The 12,175-nt window shown below is 38.6% G+C and overlaps 1 protein-coding gene across 1 annotated transcript in view; it reads right to left on the reverse strand.

Annotated features, from left to right (window-relative positions):
• The window catches only part of COMMD5 (COMM domain containing 5), a 17,816-nt gene continuing 5,641 nt past the window's right edge, over positions 1-12,175 (reverse strand). Inside the window, exons 4-7 of the mRNA XM_032995949.2 lie at positions 8,938-8,988; positions 4,836-4,931; positions 2,942-3,017; positions 1-530 (exon numbers count right to left, since the gene is read on the reverse strand). Of these exons, the coding sequence (XP_032851840.2) occupies positions 429-530; positions 2,942-3,017; positions 4,836-4,931; positions 8,938-8,988 (325 nt within the window). The 3' untranslated portion in view covers positions 1-428. The remainder of the gene's footprint in view (positions 531-2,941; positions 3,018-4,835; positions 4,932-8,937; positions 8,989-12,175) is intronic.

The raw sequence follows: 12,175 nt of genomic DNA on the forward strand, positions 1-12,175 counted from the left end.
TAGAGTGCAGGAGTGGTTTTTTTATTTTCTTTTTTATTTGAGATATTGCAGAGCTTTCTTATGATACACATTGACGGGGCTTCCGGTAGCAGGCTTTCAAAAATAATTAGAGTGATGAATCATAATCAGAAAAAAATGATTCGTACATCTATTAAGACAGTTATTTAAAAAATGTTTTGATGAATCATGCAAAAACGCTCACAAACAGCATTATACTTTTTCATAGAGACGTTTTTTGTTTTTTTTCCTAAGTCTTATGAAAAGAGCTTGTGCTTTTAACACTTGAGTCAAAAATATTTCCAGCAGACATCATAAATGCTACATTGCAGTTCAGACAGGCAAAAAGCCATGATGGTCCCCTGCTTTGCCATTCACAAATCACACTGAAGGCTTTGGATCTGTTTTATAACCTCCCAGATTAAAAGTGTTCAGTCCTGGATCTTCAGTATGCTCCTTTTCTCTAAATCATTCATTTCCTTTAGTATGAGTGCAATGTTATATCTCAGTTCTTGAAACTTTGCAACTGGCACCTGAAACAGAATATTCAGGTTAGAAAACATGAAACAGCTTCTGAACTTTGACTAGGGCACGCCTATGGATAGGGGACATTCCACAATGTCAGCCCAATCTCTCTTAAAGTAATATTTTTTTTTAAGATTTAAGACAAAGGATTTGAGGTTAATAAAATTCAGTTAATTCAACTAAATCATCTGGGTGAAAAAGAAAAGAGTGGGAAAACCCAGAAATAACAGCTACATAGTACATTTTCTATACTGTCTGACATGAGAAAGGAAGTACTCCGGTATGTAAACTGATGGTTTCTGTGGGGACGTAAGATAGTCATGGATTGGAAAGAAAGACACCTGGAACATCGTGGAGCCTACAGAATTCTCAGGCAACAAATTCCAGATATTCTGCTTCTCCAAACTTGCACGAGAAAGGAATTGAGCCTCAGAACAAGAGAGTTGGCAACAACCTCAAGAGCAAAGAGGACTGAGTACGGTCTATATATGAAAGGCAAAAGATTTTGACTAAATATACAAAACATTTTCAACCATGCAGGAAACTAATGGACTTCCTTTTACCATTTCAAGCCTGGGAAGCCAAATGGATGGAAATCTATTCTCTGTTAAGACACAGAGCCACATCTGAGCACAGGCATAGACTGGGTGACACAGATTAACATTTGTGCAGTGCATAAACGCACATGCTCACATGAGTACCAATAGCAGTCTAGCTAGTCCCAGGCTGCTCTGCAGAGCACTGCCTAATTTACTTTTCTTCTCTGACGACACTGAAGACACGCAGTTCTTCTGACAGAGTCCCTTGTCATCCTTCTGCCTACTGTAGCACAGATATCAATTATGGGAGAGGAATCCAACATCTGATTTGCATTTTCCATATGCATCAGAAATACATAAAAAGGCATCATGTCCTTTTCACTTTTGACATACATACAACAAGACTCAAAATGCTGCAATTCCCATTGCTTTAAAAAAAAAAACTTCATTGTCAGAAGTCACACTGCAACTAAAAAACCAAACCAAACCCAAGAGTGTAACTTCTCCCTGTGGCATACACGTTTTAAAACTGTTCATAATGGAATTATCTTCTGGATTTACCATCTTACATAAGCCCTGTCAGCAGGACCTTCTGAATGTGTCTGAATGAAAGGAATCTGAAGAGCTGAGGATTATATTTGCTTGCATGTGGTACCTTGAACCAAAACACAGGTTCATCCCAAAGAGCTACTAACTGTGGGAAGACCACTCATGAGATACAGAAATCCTGTTTACACACAGTTCTTTGGAATTCAGATCTAAGCAGCAACAGCAAAGAGCTGATTCTAATAGAAGCACATTGTTTGCTATCAGATATCCACACTTCTGCACATGCTGGACAGGCACACCAACACATCTCCACTGCAGAATAGCGAAGGATCTTCCACAGACTTACAGCAAAAAAAACTAAAACCAAATCAAAACAACCGGGAACAATGCCACCAAGAACAAGACTAGACATTATATACCAGGAAATAAAGCCCCAAATCTAAATAGCAAAGAATGTACTAGTTTTTTATTCTCACAAGTGAAACTTACTCTGTGACACCCTCAACACTTTGCAACGTAGCACAGAATTGGTGCTGTCCTCAATAGCTGCCTTCTTGTGAAGCATTGTAACAGTAAAATCAGTCCACCCCTTTCAACCCACAGTGCTTTGGTGCTTCCTCCAGACTACTACTAACGCATGAACTGAAGCCAAAATCTTTCCAGAATTCAAGTGTAACAATGCCTGCTGTGCACTGAATTCCTGTATGCACGACCATGTTATTTATAGAACAAATAGCATTCCTTTTCAAAGGTTAAAAATATGGAAGAGTTTATGCCATCTTCTGACAAGCCTTTACGTACAGTGTCATAAATGCTGCCACTGACTAAGTCTGAGGTAAAAAGCAAAGAGATTTTTTTACTTTCTTTCTGGCAGCAAGAACTGTACTGAAGAAAGAGAATAGAACTACCTCTGCTACAGAAGAGAATGTTACCATTCTCTACCAAATGTAGGAGGTTTAGAAATATATCATACGTTATATAAACTACTCCAGCAATTTTTCTGCCCTCGAGAGCCACCATCAGGTCTGAAGGTTACAGTTGATAACAAAACCATAATTTTCAATCAAACCGGGTATTATGCCATACTGCTTCTCACTAATTAGTATTTTTCTAACAAATGAGGTTTCAGCAAAATGTGTGTAGGAACAAGGTATGAAATTATTTTGGTTGGTGTTTTGTTATATATCGTATGTGGCAACACGGAACATGAAGGAAACTAACCAATGATAATGCATTGTTTACAAAAGCTTTAATATTTTAAATGGTAATTCAACTTTCTAAAAAGAACTTCAATTCATTTCTTTTTTATTTATTATGGCAATCAGACTTACTTCAAAGCGATGAGCTGTCCCGTCTGAAAGCTTCATCATCATTAGAATGGATGGTTGAAGTGCACGGGCCAGTGAACTGAAATTATTTACGTTATTAGTATTACAACAATAGTCATCAGCAGTGTGAGGAGTAGAGCATTTTACATTAACAATTTAATATGTTTGTGTAGGCTTTACACAGAACATGAGTAATTTCAATCACACGAGTCCTGTACCTGGCTGGCTGGAAACTCATGAACACTGGAGTCCTGTCCAATTTACCTCAGTATTGAGACTAAAATATTTTTTAATAGTTAAGTAGCTGAAAGTTTAGGAGCATTTTCATTTCACATAATAATCAGTTTAGTGGAACTATGATAGGGACAAAAGCTGACAATGTACTGCTAGTAATAATGCAGTTTTCTTATGCAGTTTACCATGTTGCATTAATCCTTTCCATCCCTTCATACTTTCAACTGCCATCTCATTTGGGAATCAAACTCTTCCAGTCTTCATCCTAAATTTGTGAGATGTTATTTTATTTGATGACCCAAGGAGGGGAAGTGAGTCATTCTTGTGCAGCTTTCAGCAACCAATGTTGCCAAAGCCTGCTCAGGTACTGACAGGCGTTACAGCCAGAAGCCATCCATACCTCTTTGCAGAGGCTGTTGCTGGATGATAAACATGAAATCCCAAGGGGGAGGTTGACTGGAAAGGAAAATAAGGAAAATAGAAAAGGATAATGTATTGCTCCTGTGTTGTTTGGAAAACAAATCATAGGATTTGCCTGCAGCTTGCAAGCATTGTGCCTGAGGATGTTTCTCTGCACATTTTTGCTCTCTTAGAGGTACAGATTTTTTCTGCATAGTGATACCTGTGTGGTGCTTATAGCACTGCTCATCTGAGAGTCACCTGAACTAGTAGCTTGTGGCCATTACAAGTTTCACTTAGGAGCCTTTTTTTCTTGATTTCAGGAAGACTATCCCCGATTACCCATGGGCCTCTCAACTATGGCAGCAAAGAGACTGCACACTCCCTTGGATGCAGGTATTCATGAATGCAATATGAAGTCACTCATGCTAACAATTTACACTACTGACAAATCATCTTCCAGTTTCTGTAACCCTGGTCCGTTGGTTAGAACTAGACAAAGACCAGGAAGACAACAGATTTCTGTTTCCTTCTGGCTCTAGCCAAAAATCCACCCCCCCAGCTGCCTCTGCTGTGGCAGATGGCAAGAAGCCATTCACTGCAGGCACAGACAGGATGATCACAAAGGCCTTTACTACTGTTTTGTAAAAGAAATGAGGATGTAGATCAACCACCAATTGCATAACTATGGCAGTGTAAAGGTGCTGTTCTGAAGCCTCTCTTTGTAGACTCTACAGCAGACTGTACAGGTAATGGAAAGTCATTTTATTTGACATATACAACATAGAAATGATAGCCTACTTGAGAAGTTGAATAGATGTTTTCCCTCCCCTGCTCCAGTAAAACTGAGAGCTTGGCTGGCTGTGTGTGGCTCAATCCATCTAATTTATTTCATCATCCCTGAGGACCTGTGGAATTGTATCAGCTCCATTAAGTTTTAAAATATTGAGAGACTCAAACTTGGAGTGCAATGTTTCTAGCACAGAGATTTTAGAGATCAAAACAAATAAGGAGACTAAAAAGTATCATTAGTAGAAGATGAAAGTGGCAGTCTGTTGGCAGAACCATGTTAACAGCAGTAACCTGTAAACTGACTTTTACCCTGTTCAGAAAATCCCTCGGGGTATTTTACCATTTAATGCTACATGCCAATCCCTAACAGCAAGATACATTTTAACACTGATAACATTCTTAAGCAGCTCAAGAAGTCAGTTTAACCTTGGGTAAAGTAATTTCTAGGGTCATGCTGGATTCTCTTTCATACCTTGTGGATATAGCTACATCCACTCTCCACTTGAAGTCCTGGACACTTGGCAGCCTACTTTTTTGTATCAGTGCTGTGCCTTCGAAAGCAGGACGCCTACAGAGTAAATCAGAAATGGGAGACTGAGATGCAAATTCATAAAAGAAACAACAATCTAAAGAGAAAATAAGATTCCTCAGAACAAACCTGTCCAGAATTTATTTCTCTCCTTCATCTATTCTCATTTAGAGAGGTCTGAATGAGTGGAGGTTTTGTGTATTTAAAACAGCTGTGTTCAGATTAATGACTTTTCCTACACTTAACTACGGTCCAAGTTAAAAAAAAGAGACCAAGTGACTCTATGTAATTCCAGTAAACTGATGTTGCTATAAAGTTTAGTAAGAGGCATTGTGGTGGCTGACATATCTGTTAATTATATGCATCTGTGAGGCATAGAAAGGGATCTGCAAATATATCTTTACCTTCATGCAGATCCAACAGGAGCAAGCAAGCAGAAACAAGACAGATGACTTGAGCAAAAAAGTTGGAATAAGGTCACTGTGCTCATTTAGCAGAAGGCATTTAGTATTAGCAAGCAGTAATGTTTTAAAATATAATATTAGAGTGTACTTTGAAGCATACTTTTAAAAAAATAAAATCACACCACGGTTCATGATAATCAAATATAATTTACAAACTAAGTTCCTTACATAATGTTCACTGCCAACCCCTGCAGAACCTTCAAGGTTTTTGTCTAGTCTAATGTGTAAGAAGCCAGAGACTTTATTTATTACTAATATTGCAGGAAGAATCAGGCTGATAAAGCCTCAGTTTATTTCTGCAAGGAAATACAGTTGACAGTGATTAAACTTCAGATGGTTGACAATCTTTAAAATTTTAACAGCATCTTAAGCTCCTGGTAAGTAAACAAGCCAATTCTGATATAAACACATAACAACCACCCATTTTTAGATATATATGCAGAAATATCCTCAGAATGAGGTCACTCAGCTGGTCCACGCACGAGCTAGTCTGGACATCATGTTACTTACCTTTTTTTTTTTTTTTTTTTTTTTTTTGCTAAGCATCCAATGTCACTGGAAGTTATTTATGGTACATTTCAAAGCTACTCCAGCACTCCCGCTAAGGGCAAGATAAGAAACGTTACATCCTTTATCTATAGTGCTAGACATAATCTAATTACAGACTCTACATCAGAAAGGAATCCTCTCTGAACAAATCAAGGACTGTAGGAATGATAGTCTAACATCCCTACTCAGATTCTTGTGTGCAAGTTAGCTGGTGCCTGTAGAAACTGCCCAGAAAGATTAATGATTTGATAAGGTGCACAGGACTGACAAGCTGAGATCCTCTAATTCTCTTGCATTTAGCAAAGGCATTACAAGAAAGAAGTTATCCTTTTTGTGTGGGGTGGTTGCGTGGTGTCAGAAGTGACACAGAATCCTAATAGTATGGTAAAGGAATGAGCAGAAAAAACAGATCAGCTGTTCTTACTGTCAACTGCTGGACAGGAAGTAGGGCACCACAGCTGGGTGCAACCATGAGGAGCTAGAGTTTAGGACAGTCATGAGCAGGACTAAGCAATAAGAACAGGCCCTTCCCTCAGTGGCGAGCTGCTGCCCAAGTATTGCTTAATTTGGGGAATGCCTAAAAATAGCCACACTGCTACCGCTTCCTTAAGACACGCTAACTCCCATCAATGGAAGACAGTCCATTCTGTGCAGCACCAGCATTTTGGGGGAAGAAAGACTGAGAAAACAGAAGATGTTCTAGTTAGTGGTGGTGGGAAAGGTCAGTAATGCCCAAACAGAGGGGAAGCTTGTGAATATCGTTAAGCTATGGCATTTCTACGGCCAAACCACAATGCTTTAGTTCTGGTCAGGACTGCACTTCAGTACCATTCCCTCAGAAAGAGTTGCGGCTTTTACAGTTTACTTAAAGCTTCTGTTAGCACCTTCCCAGCTCGGACAAGATCACAGCTGGAACTGCAAGAATCCTTTAAGGATGACAGAATGTGCATAATGTCCAACATACATACAGAAATTATACAGGCCATTAATCAAGCCATTGATTTCTAAGTGGAATAGCAAAATGGAGCAGAAAAGACTCAATTGATTTGATATCCAAAATCTATGGACTATAATTACATTTTGTAAACACTCTGTGCCAACAGCTGCAATACACTGTCAGTACATAGTGCAGAAGGCAAGTTAGAACAAGTAAAGCACCACAGATCTACTAGAGACCATCTAAATTATATGTCAAAAGGATGATACACCTGGTGACAAGAACATCATTTGCCAAAAGATTCAAAAGAAGAGCACTCAGAAATGAAAGATTAGGAAATTTGGAGCAGCAGTTGACCTAACAATATCAAAACTAAAGACAAATTCTGGATGGTTCCCTATGCATGTAACAAGTCATGCCTAGCAGGCCACTGAACAGGGAGAATGAGTAAACTGGTATGTGTGAAATGCTGACAAATGGCACAGAGAACTCACCCTCCTGGTAGAAATGAAGGCTATGCTATTTAAAAAAAAAAAAAAAAAAGCAGTATATTTATTATAAACATTCAGGGAGGGAGAAGATAAGGTTATCATTTTCCTTTAAAAAAAGTTTTAATTTCATGCAATTAGTAAATTTTTTCTTTCCCTTCAGTCTACATAGCTTGATGGAACTGTGGGGACACAGAAATACAAATGTCAAATTTCCAGTACTTCAGAGCTGTTGTTTAGTGAACAAAATTGCAAAAACAGGGTAAGATGACAGGAAAAGTATTAAAAATGGATTTTTCTGGGTTATTTAGCTCATACTGAATTTTTGATCAGATGCTAATACTTCCTTACCATCACAATCATATATATTTACAACTCAGTAACTGTATGTATGATTCAGTGTTACATTTAAGACTATAAAAGCAGATCTGTCTGGAAATCAAATCTGAGGTGCTCTTCTTTGGTCTCAAAACACAGAGCAAGATTACACTGGGTAATCACAGCTTTCAAAATCAGAAAAAGCTAAATTTTCCAGCATCGTGATTTCACAGTAGAAAACAGACAATCATGCATGCTTCAAATGACATCTAAATTTATCTTCTTTCTCCACTGCAAACAATATTTCCACTTTGCAACCATGAATTTTGCATTCTTAACACCTATAATTCAAACAGAAGAGCAAAGAAAAGATGAGAAGGCTGAATTTATTTTTACTTCAAGAACCTTTTGCTTTAAGCCAAGATCCTAACCAAGGAAATGAAAAATATTTTTAACTCTGGTAGCAGCATTCAGACTCTTATGAGGGTAACCGAAGTACCACAACTGTGATTATCAGGATTCCATGCAGAATATCTGGAGCAGCGTTGGGTTAGTGATGCTATGTGCTGAGTGACCTCAAATTTCAAGGAGGGAAGTTTTGCATATGCAAGAGGTTCAAGCAATTTCTAGATGTAGAATAAGCTAAAGATGGTTGAGCAGAGAACCATACAGAAAAAAGGAATCCCTAGAATGGAGAAAAGAGATAGGCTGTTCAGAAAGTTCTTGATTTAATACTTTGTCTGGAGCTACTGTGGCATACTGCTTAGAAAATGAATTACAGCTAGGACAGCACTTGATATCTCATATGTGTCAAGTCACCCAATGTGAATTCCCAATTCAATTGTACACTAAGACTTGATTAAACACCATATGAGAAAGCTTCCATGAACCATAGCACATAGAAACAATATGCAAGGTTGACTTGCCTCACAACAAAGCAAGTCTTTCACTTTTGCTCTAACTTGCAATGATAATGATGATAAAAATGCTTAATTCTGCAGTGCGTTTTTCATCTGTAGGTATTGATGTACCTTACAGAGTTTACAGAACATTATAAAAACTGAGGGGTGATGATCACAGAAAAATTGAAAATTGGCATGAAAGCTACTTACTGCATATATAGCGATACATGATGGACATCATGTTATATTGAATAAAATAATGGGACAAATCTTGTTCTCATTAATTTAGAGAATTTTGCTGTTCCTTCAATAGGCATGGGATTTCTGACAGCAGAGCTCTGTGCAGCCCTGCTGGTTGCACAATGCATTATACATGAAGATACTAACCTGTTACCAAAGACTATACTGGAAAAGTCCACAATGAAATCTTCTGGTATCCTTAAAGAGAAGAGCAATAGGAAATAGTTAAGTGTTTTGTAACCATAAATACATGGCCTTAGATTAAAAAAAAAAAAAAAATTATCTATTATAGAACACAGAAAATGTGTCAACTTTTTCCATCTTCCATTGCTTAAAATTGCCATCAGCTCTTACGTAAGCACTTCAGTATTGATTCAGCCTAGGGTCCCAAAAGGACAACCTATGTTTTTATATCAAGAACCCTAAAAACTGTATTACATTTTCCTGTCCTACGTAATATGGCAACAGTGAGTTTCCAAAGAATCCGGTATTTGCTTAACTTCTCTCAGTAAAGTCAAGAAAAGTTTTGCTGATGGCTGTGACAAGTGCAGAAGGCAGGCCTAGCAATGCATGCTTTCAGAAATCCTAAACCTACACGTTATTTCACTTTCACCTGAAGTGTAATTTAAAGAAGACAGAATGTATTGCTCCCTCAAAAGTAAAAATAGAAGTCCTTGTAGCTAAAATCACTTACAAAAGGAGCATATCTAACACGGGGAGGACAAGCATAAATTTGACAGGGACCATGAGAATTGGTTGCAAAGCCTAACTCGCATTCCATCCACTCTATGCCTCTCCACTATTTTACCATTCCTCTGACACTGTTGTTGCCTTACAAACAAGCTGCTGTTGATTTTCAGTTCAATATATCAGGCTGTGAATTGCAAAGACTGCAGAGCAAACACTACCCATTCAGCTGCCTTTGCCACAGGGACAGTAACCTCCTACAGAGAGGCAGGCTGGACAAGTGGCAAAAGTAACTACTTCTGGTGCCACAGTTAAATCCAGCACTCAGTATGAATCAGTGCCCAGAGACATTACTCAGCAGTGGCTTGAGAAACACAGCGGTATAACAAAGAAAAAATCAAAGCAAACAAGGAAGTTACCTGTCTTAAAGGGCTTACAGTGTCTAATGATGGGAGAAAAAACAACTCATCAACTCACACAGTAGGAAGATGAAACATCTGTTATTAGAGCTTGAATTCTTAATGGAAGAATGGGGTTAAAACACATTTTTAAATGGTGCTTGGATAAAACTGAATTCATATTAGCAAGGTAGTTATCTGAGGCAAACTGGGAAGTGAGGAGGAGGGACTAGAGAGTGGTTTTTTGGCTGCATGTGTCTGTCTTCCTTTCAGAAGAGTCAAGACCCTATTTCTCCAGACATTACTTATACTTTCCATGCAAGTTTATCACTTAACCCATCCTGATGATGACTGAATATCCTCTGTATGTAGTGGAATAGCTGGAGACAGGGGGATTGTAATATGATTATGATACCTATCACAATACTTGCTCAATTCTAAGAGCAAGCGTTACTAAAACGGAAGCATTAACGCTACCTTGGAACTTGCATTATTTTTGCTGTGCAGTTAATGACTTTGATGAAAATTCTGTTCCTGGCTCAAGCAGCTTACTTACACAAGGCCAGTCATACACTAAGCAGATCAGACACAGAGCATGGCACAGCTCAGGCCAGAGCTACAGATGGCAATCAGTTTTCAAAGGAACGTTCTGAGGAGTGGAAGGCAAGAGCAAGGAAGAAGGTGTGAAACTGTCTCAATCCCATGTTATTGGCCTAATCTGTACAGTTATTAAACAGCCTGAGAGGGGAGGGAAAAAATAGCACCCACAACCTAGAATGAATTTATTCTCACTGGCTCAGCCAATCAGGCCAAGAAACAGGGGATACAGAATGGCAAACCTGTGAAACCAGTAGTACTGATCTAATTATCAGAAGTGGGCATGTCTCCCAGCTTCTCTCTCCACCAAAACTAGAGGCCAAGACCAGCTGCATCACCAGGAAATTGAGACTTCCAAGACTTTATATGGGTGGAATTAGTCCAATCTTCAGCTTCACTGAAGGAAACAAAATAGAATGCAGGAGAGGTAGAAAAATAAGTAACTTGTCTCAGAGCTCAAACCTTTTAAAAGAAGACACAACAAAAAAAAAGGGAAATGGGCCATTTTTCTGCCTTAAAATGCAAAATATCTGCCCAAACACTGGGTGCCAATAATGCCAAGACACTGCTGTTCAACCAATTACATGTGTTCTTCATGCACATGATCACAGGATGACCCACAAGGAATCACTGCAGAAGGATAAGTGTCTGAATGTAATTAGTAGGTGCCTTAAAAACAAACAGGTATTTCATCTCCAAACTCAAGTGCATTAGGAAACATAGGAAATTACATTTCCCATAGTAAATTTGGTAGCACCTTTAACATCTTCAATTCCTAAGTATCATAGCTTTAGAGTAGAATAAGCTATTTGGTCTTCTAAAAGTTTAGCCACAAGGTGAGGTGAAAAGAGCTACTCACAGGAAATAAGACTGTCAGAGATGGAAGTTAGGAAGAGTCCCAATAATGTGAGAATCATGGGAGCAGAACAGCAACGAGCAGCACATAAAACATATAAGTCTGCAAGCAACACAAATGCAGTTACCGGAACTATTGCTGCTATATCACTCATGTTAACCAAAACAACAAGATAAAAAAGATTTATCAAGATACAAAAGATATAAAAAAAAAATCATCCAAACTGAAAAGTGTCTTCATCATTCCATGAATAAACCATAAAGTGAAAAAAAAAAAAAAGCAAAAACAACCCAAACCAACTACAAGTGTGTAAGGCATTAAAGTGTGGCCAAATGACAGGGGCGCCTAGGAGTCTGTATTTCTAGATCCAGCCAGTGACTTCTGGCACTCCTGTATACCAAATTTCTCCACTGCTCAATAGAGGAATATTCACCCACCCCAGAGAACTTGGCATGGAGCTTTCAGTGCTCTTCATTATTCCTTAATCACACTGAACACATTCTGTGTGCACCATAAAAAACACCAACTCCCACTGGGTCAAAAGCAATTCATCAGTTTCTTACTGACCTACTTTAACCTGGGTGTGAACTCCATGACGTGGCAGAGGAAGCAGCTTGCATTTTAGCTCACAAGACAAAAGGCAGGCCAAACTCCAGCACTGAGCTGCAGACAAAATTGTATCAACTAACAAGGAACCTTTCATCATGGCCCCAATTACACCTTTCACCGATTACACGTCTAAATCTGCAGCTTTAATTTGCCTCAAGTTGTTCATAAAGTAAATTATGTTTATGACTCTGCAGAACAGCCACTGTGCACGTTAACGGACAAATAAGGATGAAAACCG

The sequence above is a fragment of the Tyto alba genome, unplaced genomic scaffold, assembly GCF_018691265.1.
Source record: "Tyto alba isolate M040663 unplaced genomic scaffold, T.alba_DEE_v4.0 Super-Scaffold_5, whole genome shotgun sequence".
Lineage (NCBI taxonomy): Eukaryota > Metazoa > Chordata > Aves > Strigiformes > Tytonidae > Tyto > Tyto alba.